This window comes from Cyprinodon tularosa, unplaced genomic scaffold (genome assembly GCF_016077235.1).
Source record: "Cyprinodon tularosa strain WSP-4 unplaced genomic scaffold, ASM1607723v1 ctg148, whole genome shotgun sequence".
Taxonomy (NCBI): domain Eukaryota; kingdom Metazoa; phylum Chordata; class Actinopteri; order Cyprinodontiformes; family Cyprinodontidae; genus Cyprinodon; species Cyprinodon tularosa.
This window is the reverse complement of record NW_024038309.1, coordinates 1,738,928-1,750,501: the sequence shown is the minus strand read 5'-3', so window position 1 is coordinate 1,750,501 and position 11,574 is coordinate 1,738,928. Positions and strand designations below refer to the sequence as shown.

The window sequence follows — 11,574 nt, the reverse complement described above, 5'->3', positions numbered from 1 at the left end:
CACTGTTTGTAACGCCTGGGCGGGTTCCTGTTGCTATTTTGCAACTCACACCATCCAGGTCAAGCTGTGTAATGGATACTACGTCTACCAACTTCAGCAGCCATCGACATGCTGGTTGGCATACTGTGCAGGTACAGTCACCACAAAAAATATCATTATGGATTATTTTGATAGAGTTTATCTACATCTGCTTGGTTTAGTAGTTACTGCAACATTTAATCATTGTTATTTGATTTTAATTTACATAAGTCAAGTAAATATATATATATATTTATATATATATATATATATATATATATATATATATATATATATATATATATATATATATATATATATACCGTAAATCCTCTAATATAGGCCCGGGCCTTTATTTCACTCAAGTGCATCGCGGTCCAGGCCTTTATTGGAAAGAGGCCAGAATAAGAGACAGGCCTCTATTGCTATTTGAGCAAAACAGACTACCAGTGGAATGAATAAAAATGTGATTTTGTGTCTATTTGAACCTATAAAACCCTAGGTTCATTTATTCAAAAAGTAAAGTTACCATAACGGTATACAGAAATTTAACAACAAATAGCCTACTTGTAATTCAGGATAAATTCCAGTGACAAAAACGTAGCGAACATACCAGTAGTGCTACTAGTGCAATGTAAACACTTAACCATACATGGTGATAATTAGGCTATTGTTTTATAACAAAAAGCAACTTACAGGTTTAGACACCTCATCCCTCACTCAAATTGTCTCACTTGGTTTGAAGTAAAAAAAAAAAAAAATCCTCCAATTCTGTTTAATCCTCCTCAGTTTCCTCCTCCTCAGTTTTCTCCTCCTCTTCATCTCTCCTGTAATCTCCTCATCACTCGCGCCAGTCTCTATAACAAGTTCATTATTGTACAGTTCCTCTTCATCCTCCTCATGTTCTGCTGCGTGTCTGTTCTCTTCCTCGCGCAGACGGGCAGCAGTCAGGGCCTGTCGTCCAGCAACGCAGGGCTGTGGTACTTGTATGTTACTTACTACCACAAGTATAATGTTGAGGTATGCCCAGAAAAAACGTTTATAACCCCAGCCTGTATGAGAGACCGGCCATTATTTACCTCCTCTGACAGCGAGACCGGCCAATGTTAGAGTCCCGGCCGCTAATGGAATAAAGGCCAATATTAGAGAATTTACGGTATATATATATATATATATATATATATATATATATATATATATATACCGTGGACCAGTGAACCACACAGTCTCATCTCTGTCTGCTGGAACTAAATACGTATTTACTCTCTTCTCTGTGTTTGGGAATGTGAGGGACAGTGGAATACCTGTACAACTAACAGCGTTCACAGGTAACATGTTCAATTGCATTCTTTATATGTAAAATTATATTTTACACATTCATTCCTTATTTTGTTTGAAGTGACTTAAATTAACATAATTGGTTTAAAAAGATTGTTTAATTCTATCTCCATTATATATAGCTTTTAACAACTGAGATTTAAAAACAATACATTCAAAACAAAAACAAGCAGTTATTTTTCAGCACTTTATAATAATTTCTGGAGTATTCAGATAAAAGGCAAAGTGTGGGTTGACTCTCCAAAATCAAAACCATTGACCAAAAAAATTCTATTCTAAAAGTATTCTATGCAATACTTTATATTATATTGTACAACCCACAAAAAATATTTCAAATACATTTCAGTTTTTAGTGGTTGATAATGAAACTAAATAGAATAAGATAATTTTGTTCCCTCATTTGGAACCCTAACCGCCAGACTTAAAATGAACTATTAACCAACACAAACTATCAGCTGTGTTATAATTTATTTACATGATTTTTTAATTACATCCTTTTAAAAATATAGGTTTTGCAAGACTTGCCTTATTGCTTTAATGTATTATAATTAGGATAACTTTGGATTTGTTGTTGTTGTTCTGTACTTGCTTAATACTTTGCAATGAATAAAATCAGCCAGAATTAATTGGACAGCATCTGCTAACAGCAAACATAAACCACATTTAAGATGATACTTTTTTTTTTATTATTATAAAGCGATTAAGCAGCACAACCTTTGTAAACTCCCAGAAACGTATGATCGACGTAATGGGAATGCTTGATCTATTACATGAAAACTTTGATTGAAATTAATTGACAATAATTATATTGAGTGTAGTTTTTCTTTAATTCTTTCTTTGAATTGGTTGAATTCTGTTATATAGTAAGCAATTTTAATATTGAAATAATTACACATTATAGATGGCAATTTGCAGGAGATTGTAATAGTTTGTTAGTGCATTATAAGATTTACTGAATCTGACATTTCTCCATTCACCTTTTGAAAAGCTTGTGGTGGTTAGATTCAAAGAGGAGGGCTTTGGGGGAGAGCTGAATGGTGTCGCAGTGGGTAGCACTGTTGCCATGCAGCAAGAAGGTTCTGGGTTTGATTCCCGGCCTGCGGTCGTGTGCATGCATGGATTCTCTCTGGATACTGCAGCTTCTCTCCACCACCCAAAGACATGACTGTTAGGTTAATTGGTTTTGCTAAATGTGTGTGTGCATGGTTGTATGTCTCTGTGTTGCCCTGTGAAAGTGGAGACCTGTTCAGGGTGTACCCCACCTTTCCCCCAAAGACAGCTGGAGAAAGGCAGGAACCCCACTGCAACCCTGACAGTATATGCAGAGAAGCTGCATTGATTGGGTCGGGGGTGTGAACATTTTCTTTTAAACAGGGAGGCAAGAGAAGCAAGAAAAGGTTTGGGAACCCCTGAAGTGAACAGTAGGTCTCTCACAGGTGGAATGCAGGTATCTGTAGCCTAAATAAGAGTTAAGATACCACATGTACGTATGGTGTAAAGATACATACACGGTTTGCATCCATTTCAAGGAAAATATATGAAACCCATGAACAAAATAGACTTAGGCTTAGAGACTTAGACAAACTCTATTGTCCTCTTTTAAACACAGAGTGTGACAAAACAAATTCAGATGCATACACCTTTAAACAGTGAATGAGCAGCTTAAAACAGTGAAATGACCATTACCATTTTTAAAGTGCAGCAGTGATCAGAATGTAAACAGTGTATAGAAATCTGCCATTTTGGTAGTACAAAATATGATGTTTTCATGTTGGACACAAATGGACATATACTTTACCAAGAAAAACACATTAAATTAGAAACAGATCAGAAATGATTATATGGTGAAGAAATGGGATGGGGATAAAAAAAAAAAAAACTTAATATTAAAGGGTGAGAAGCTACCTAATGGCTATTGCTTTAAGTTATTGTTTGCACAACCTGAACATTGTTTACCTTTGAGCTGCATTTAGGATATTGACTACTGATTGGCACACCAGAAACCCCAATGGTAAATATTTGAACTGTTCTGCTTGTTAACATCTCCTTTTTTATATCAGCTCCTCGAAATGCAGATGGGTTGTCAAAGTTAAAAGAAGATGAGACCAGTATCACTCTGCAGTGGAAAAAATTTAAGAACAACATCAGCTTTCTTTTGCAGTTTAATGGCAAGGAAAAGTATATATAATAATAATAATAATACATTTTATTTAACAGCGCCTTTCTAGACACTCAAGGTCACTTTACAAATAATACAAAAAAATAAATAAAAAGAGATGAAAATACAAAATACAGATACAGGAACATAAAAAAAAACAGAGAACAAAAAAACAATTATGGATAGGGAAAAGAGCAGTGTATTCACAGATAAGCGAGCTGGAACAGGTGGGTTTTGAGTCTGGCTTTGAATAAGGGGAGAGAGTCAATACTGCGGAGGTCGGGAGGAAGTGAGTTCCAGAGCTGGGGAGCAGACCGACTGAAGGCTCTGCTCCCCATGGTGACAAGTCGAGCTGGGGGTACAGTGAGGTGGATGGAGGAGGAGGATCTAAGGGAGCGGGAGGAGGTGGCAATGTGAAGGGCACCTGATGGAAATGGATCAGTAACTTACACAGCCTCATCTCTTACTGCTGCATTAGAAGCAGTGGAGTGCAACTCCTAGCTGTAACTGGTAAGAAGAATTACATTACATACATTACATCATCATCTTTAATAACTTAATCTCCGGGTCATCACATTGAATTACAAAAACTATTAAATCAAATTACCTTCATTAAACCATTTTTTTCTGAGAATATATAAGTCATATTTAAATAGACAAATTACTATAATAATAAGCATCAGTTTAACAAAAATATACATTTTAGACATGTTGAATATTTTTATGGAAAAAATATGTATATATCACTTAAATAGTCTTTGCATTTATCCACCTATTTTCAAACCTAAAACTTAGGTGTTGAGTTTCTGAGGAAACAAGATTCCTCGATACCATCCCAATCCTATGCTTCCTCCACAGATTCTTTATTAAATTTGGATGAACTCAGGAGGGACCACAGAAAATTGTATAACTTGTAATCGAATTGTCCATCTCTGTTATTAAATCAAATAAAAAATTTACATACTATATACAGTATGTTGAAACTACATGTGTTGTCAACTGTTGCCATAAAAAATAAACTGAGCAAAATTTGAAAAATAAAACTGAAAGGTACTGTAGCAGAAAATCTAGAAGCAGCTTCAAATTTTCTTCTACAGCTAAGAATACAAAGTGAAATGTTCTAAGATGAAATAGTTTGAGTGATGATTATGGCACAAGAAACTTAGAAAGGTTTTTATTCAACAGATAAACTATATTATTTTCTATTCAACTAACTGCAAAAAAATCTTATTTTGTTAGTTTTACATATATTTTTTTAAACCTAATCAATATTTTTTCTTTCATGATAATTACCAAAGCTATTCTTTCTTAACACATCGAATTGTGAAAATATTCTGACCATGTTTAAAAGTTGAGACAGATTAACTTTCGCAACTTACTGAAGCAAAACCTTTTCTGTGAAATAATGAAGAAAAGAATAAATCAGTTATTTTCATTTCTAAAGAATTTTTTATATATATATATATATATGTCTGTACAGTAGGTTCTCTAGGATCGTTGAAAAGCAAATGAGTGCAAAAAATTCGGCCATTATTTAATCAAAGATCTTTGATCTCAGGATTCGAAAATATGAGCATATTATGTTAGTGAATGATCAAACGGTAATAAAGTTTTAGTTGTTTTGGTAATAATGAATTGAATGAGATCTTTACTGACTTTCTATAGAACATGTCCCCCTGCACTTTTTTCAAAAGTCTGTTTTTGTCCCCCTTTACTGTCCAAAAACAATGTTATGCTACAGTACATAGACATTGGTCGAGCACTAGTACCAAGCGGAAAACCTCAAGCTGAAGCTCAAGCTGAAGCCCACTTCCCTGAGTTTAGATCGCCCACAAGCTCCTGATTGCCCCACCATCTTTTCTTCTCTAATTGGCTGTCACAGCTGTTATTCCTAAGAAGCTGACTTTACAAACATCTGATGCGCGAATGAATTGGGTCTGTGATTGGATGGTCAAGCACGCTGAAATTAGTTTTATTTTAAAAAAACTTGCGTCTCCCCCACTTCCCAAATCAAAATTTCGTCCATTGTTAGAAACCTTGAAAAAAAAGGATCTGTCTTAAAAGAATCCCTTTAAAACATTATTAATTTCACCACCAAGGTCCAGCTTGAAGTGATACCTTTGTTTGTGTTGTTGTCTTTCAGCTCCTCGGAATGCAGAAGGCTTTAAATCATTAAGTCAAAATGAAAGCAGTGTTACTCTTCAGTGGGATTTTGTTGGTTACAACATCAGTTTCATTCTCCAATATAATGAAACAGTGTTTAATGTAGTGGCACCTGCTGAAAATAGATCACTATCTCTGACAGTCCCATCTCTCACACCTGGGACAAGATACCTATTTACTCTTTACTCTGTTTTTGATAACATTAGGAGCAGTGGAGTCAGGATTGCAGCAGCTGCTGGTAAGAAACATAATTTTGTTATAGCTTCAAATAATTCTAGTTTGAAGTATTTAACAGTTAGTGATGTGTGAGTTCTCTTAGGCTACGTTCACACTGCAGGCCTTAATGCTCAATTCCGATTTTTTCGTGAAATCGGATTTTTTTGCGTGTCCGTTCACACTTCCAAGTATATGCGACTTGTATGTGATCTACTGTGTGAACTGAAAGCGTTCAACCGAAGTGTCCCGCATGCGCACTCGAGGACGCGATGACGTCACATGTAGCAAGCGTCCTCAGTGTTTGCGGAAGTAAACATGACTCGTAATACCGCAGCGTATATTGCGTTCTTTAAGTTCTTCTCCAACAGGAGCAGGCACATTACGAACGGAATCTTTTTAAGAAGATCAAAAAGAAAGACCCTCCCCCGCTTCCGGTAAGACCCTTCGAGTTTGGTCTGAATCGAGCTATCTTTCCAAATATGAATTAAGTCAGGAACCTCACTTTCTCTCCATTGACTGCTCTCTGTGTTATCTTCCGCCATGGTTGTTAGTTTTTCCCGCCTCCGCTTAGTAGGACGCAGATTAGTAACGTTTAGTAACATTTGTCAAGTATCAATGACGTGTAGGTCGGATGAATGCGACCTGGCCGTACAGACACAGGTCGCATTTGAAAAGATCAGATACGTATCGGATTCAGGACCACATATCCAAGTGGCCTGGGTCGCATTTGAAAAAATCCGATCTGTGTCGTTCAGACTGTCATAAAAAGATCAGATACAGGTCACATATGGGCCAAAAAATCGGAATTGGGTCACTTCAGGCAGCAGTGTGAACGTAGCCTTACTTAACTTCCTAATAGTTCACATTCAATAGATTTACATTAATTTCTGCATTCCAAACATAAAATGATCTTCGTAGTCAGAATCTTTGACTTGTATTCTCCTTATCTGGAGAACTTGCAGTAATCCAGAGAAGCTGATCTGGGAGTTGGCAGGGAGACCGACACAGTGCTGCTGACGCAGACAACTATGATCACACTGCTCTGAAACAGATTATTAATGCCTAAATTAACTTAATATATTGAAACCTGCCTGCAAAATATGTGCGCTTTAAATATTCTGGATTATGTACGTGAAAAACGCCTTCCAGCCTCCGTGAATAGTCGCTTAAAGCCGTGAATAAGCGACCAGACCAGGGGCTGCTGCTGAATGGGACCCAATGACAGAGCACTGCCGGGGTATAGGGGTCTGAGCAGCTCCGACAAGAGCAGCAAGAGCATCAGACCCATCTGGACACACTTTACTGGAGACGCTTCAGGAGCATCAAAGATGCTCATGACGCTCACCTGACCTTAATGTGTACAAGGATCAAAAATGAAGCAGCAGAAGCTTTTTTGCTGCTTCCAGTGCTTACAGTCTGAATGTAGCATTACATCAAGCTTCTTAGAGATATAGGCTGTGTCCGAATGTCTGCCTTAAACCAAATATAGGGCACTTTATAGTGGTTAAGCCATCTTAGATTAGTGTCCGAATGTCTATTGGATGAAAACTTAGTGGACTCGAAATTTCCTACAATGAAACTTGAAAAGTAGTGATCATCCATGGTCACTAGATGAGCAGTTGTATCTCGGAATCAAGGGATTTGTTGTCAAAGCGGCCCGGTGTTGCTCCCCAACAGTAGTCACCAATAATAAAGAGGGCGCAGGCATCGTGTGGGCAGATGGAGTCACGTGACCAATAGGGAGCGGAAAGTTGTGATAATCTGTCAGAACAGTCAGTTAACTGAGGTCACTATAAAGTCCACTATATAGTCCCCGCTATAGTGATTGAGCAATCTAGGGGTTAGGGTGGACATTTGGACTCCATGCAGAAAGACCCTGGGCCGGAAATCGAACCCAGAATCTTCCTGCTGAAACTGCGCCATCATGCAGACCCATTGATATCATTAGAAATGTGTATTCAAAAGCAGTTATAACAGGTTTAATATTTTCCCTTACTGCCTTTCTGAGACTGAGACCTGAGAGAGAAAAAGGAATAATTGTGAAATGGTGAGAGGTGTTGTGGACAAATAGTACACTGAATAAATGTAACTGAATTGCAATTATATAAAAAGACAAAGTACTGTTATCTTTAAAAAAATGGATCTCAAGATCCAGCCAACTTAAAAGATAACTTTGTTGAAACTGTTTTCTTTCAGCTCCTGAAAATGCAGAAGGTTTCAGATTATTGAGACAGAATGAGACCAGCATCACTCTACATTGGGATCCAGTTAAAAACAACATCAGCTTCATTGTCAATTATAATGGAAACGAGATAAATGTAGCAGCGCCAGCCGGAAATGGACCAGTTACTCTGACAGTCTCATCTCTCACTCCTGGTACTATATACCTGTTCACTCTCTTCTCTGTTTTTGAAAACGTCAGAAGCAGTGGAGTCAGCATAGCCGCTGTTACTGGTAAGATATTCATTGAGTTTTAATGTTTTAATCAAAACTTTTTTGTGTTTGAGTTTGTTCAAGAGTAGTGAACTAAGGATTTATATTTAAGTCTTTTATACCCCTGCCATAGACAGATTCCAAATTAATTTAATTTAAACAATACTTGTTTTTTATTTGTAAACTAAAAAGGCACATCTGAAAAGATAAAAAAGCATCACTAAAGGATTATTAAAAGAAATGCTCATTTAAATTTTCAACACCCTCTTCAAAAATCTATGAAAACCCCTTCTGTAGTGTTACAACAAACCTTTACTGACTCCACACATGTTCCCACTGCAGTTCTAAAAACTTTCTTTGAGTATGGAACTTTGGATATTTGAGGTTGGATAACCTTGTTTCCATTTTCGTCTTCATTAACTTCCTCCACAAATTCACTACTCAATCTAGCTTGAAGCTTTGGGTTCTAAATATTACTTTCCGTCAGAAAATACTGTTGGTCAAATTAAGGATTGCTTTCAATCTTAATGCAAGAGATATGAATACATGTGTGAGGTGTTCAATGTGAAGCCTAAAGAGAAGACTACTATAGACAGTTAGGCTCAGGGATTTTATTCAATCTTTTTATGTTCTTATTTGTCATAGCTCCTGAAAATGCGGATGGCGTCAGAGCATCAAATCAAAATGAGACCAGTATAACTCTGCAGTGGAATAAAATTAACAACAATGTCAGCTTTGTTCTGCAGTTTAATGGCACAGAGACAAATATCACTGCAACAGATGGAAATGGACCAATAACTCACACAGTATCATTTCTCACTGCTCGGACATACTACACATTCACACTGTTCTCTGTTTTTAAAAACATCAGAAGCAGTGGAGTCAGCTTTGTGGCAGCTACCGGTAAGGCACTTAACTTTAGCCTTATGTTCAACAGATATACCTATTATAGAGTTAAAATGTTGCTCAGTGGGTTGAATATCATTATAGAGCTGAGCATAGTCTTTAAGTTGTTGTTTAATTGATTTTTTTTTGGACTGATTTACATGTTGGGATTTAAAGGGGAAAAAAATTATCTTAATTGAACTATTGTTTTCTTTCCATGTCAACAAAAAAACTACTTGCTGAAAACATAAAACCTGATCAACCAACAAACAGGTCCAAGTAGGTTAATAATTTGTTTTTCTTGCTTTTCTTTCCTTCCTTAAAAAAGCTTTTTTTTTTTTACTTTTTTTTCCAGATTGTTTTATTTAGATTTATAGATTTTTATATAGAAATACTTACCATTGTGGACAATGATGTTTTAAATAAATAAATGATTACTCCAATACTGATCGTCCAATTAAGTCAAATTCTATGATTTTATTTAAAAATAACAATTTTACAAGTTTTTTATTTTTTGTGCAAATTTCAATTTTAATTCAACAGACTATGTTTTGGCAATGAAGATGAGGCTACAGCTTCCCAGAAAAATGTCAGAATTGGAGATGGAAGATGCTTTGGTAGAGGTGAGACTAATTTAACATTTGATTTTTTATTTATCTAATGTTTGCATTTCATTATCATATCACTGATGCATCTGTATATTATGTGTTTTTCAATCTATGTAGCTTTTCAAAACATATAACTTGCCATCACAGCTTTCCGTGAAAATCACTTCTTCAAAACCATGACATTATTGGAGAGTCCCAGTAGTGGAAAAGGTTATCAGCAACATCGCTACTCTTTTGAAATAAATTCAGAAATGTCTTTGATTTTATACACAGTTTTAATTTTAAATCTTGTCATTTAACACTCACCTGTTTGATTATTCCTGTTCCTCTTTTTCTTTTCTTTTTGCCAACCAAGACCGAATCAAAGGTTTCATTGTATTTTCATGCATTTCTATATAAAATGTTTTATGAATATATTTTTTCTTTAACTTTAACAACTGTTCATGGGGCTTTTTTTGTTTGTTTTACTTGGAGCTGGGCTTTTATTTTTACACAGAAATATGGCAAGCTACACTTAAATGCTTAGAAAAGAAGAGAAACAAAGTTTTTAACATTTGACTAATGGTACACACAACACACAATGTACCTCAGGTCAATATGTCAGTGATAAATTAATTTTTTGACATTGTTTGCTTCTGCAATATATTTTGCTTATGAATAACAAAATTTACATTTTTTATGCTAACCATGAAGTCATATATATGACTTCATATACTTCAATATACAGCAAAAGTTATTTCTGTCTACTTCTACATGTATGTTCTTGCAACTGCTCTTTAGGGTCCAGTTTTTTTATCAACCCCCGTTTCCAGCAGTAGCAACTTTAACTATTCTTTAAGCAAACATATATAATAAAGTAAATGGGTTTAAATACCAGAGGCTCTTCTAAGGTATTTTAAAAGTGCCTCTCTACCCAATGGACTGCTGTTTTGCTTTCTTTCATTTTTTTTCTTAAAAGCTTTACAATGTAAAAGAAAACATATAGTGGTGCAATAAAATACATTATTTGGGTCTAACAAGATGTTTCTTTGTTAAAACTATAATCTTCTACCTTCATATTTAGTCTATGATTATAACATTTGTTGCTCAAAGTTGATTCAATATCAGATTCAACTGTGTTTGCTAGTTATGTGTACATAACAAAGACGTAGATTGTGGACTGTGCAATGCTCTTTATATGCTTACTTTCTAAGACAATAACACAATAAAGGCTACAGGATAGAGAGCATATATACAAACAATGTTGACAAATAAAACAGCAAAGCAAATATTCAACAGATAGATTAGAAAGGATATGTAAGCAAATAATTCCGAAAATAGTGTCATGTTTTGGTGTTGCAGACCAAAGTGCAGATGGAAACTAGAAAGCGGCATTGTGTATTTATTAATTTATTTAACTAATGGTGGCTTGTTTAGAAAAATAAAAGGCTTGGAGACATGAATCAAAACAAAGGACCTAATGAAATCGAACTGGAGGCTTAAAGCTCCAGTGTAAGATTTACTCCTCTCTAGTGCTGCGTTAAATGAAACAACCAGCATGTGCTTTTAAAAGCCTAACAATTACAGTACTAGCCATTCAAATTTTCCCCACTTTCTTTGATGGGCTCTTGGTGGGTCCTTGGCTGGTCCCCTACCACTCCTTTTTAAACATCAAACTTTGTACTAAAATATTCTCTCATGATTTGTGGACATTAAGATCTAAAGAGAAGCATTATCTCCGGATCAGACCCTTGTAATTCAGTGAAAGTGTGGAGT

At 35.7% G+C, this 11,574-nt stretch overlaps 1 protein-coding gene across 1 annotated transcript in view; it reads left to right on the top strand.

Moving 5' to 3' along the window:
* The window catches only part of LOC119779471 (transmembrane protease serine 9-like), a 64,467-nt gene extending 53,632 nt beyond the window's left edge, over positions 1 to 10,835 (top strand). Inside the window, exons 18-21 of the mRNA XM_038279128.1 lie at positions 8,972 to 9,229; positions 9,485 to 9,490; positions 9,755 to 9,834; positions 9,937 to 10,835. Of these exons, the coding sequence (XP_038135056.1) occupies positions 8,972 to 9,229; positions 9,485 to 9,490; positions 9,755 to 9,834; positions 9,937 to 9,999 (407 nt within the window). The 3' untranslated portion in view covers positions 10,000 to 10,835. The remainder of the gene's footprint in view (positions 1 to 8,971; positions 9,230 to 9,484; positions 9,491 to 9,754; positions 9,835 to 9,936) is intronic.
* The last annotated feature ends 739 nt before the right edge of the window (positions 10,836 to 11,574 follow it).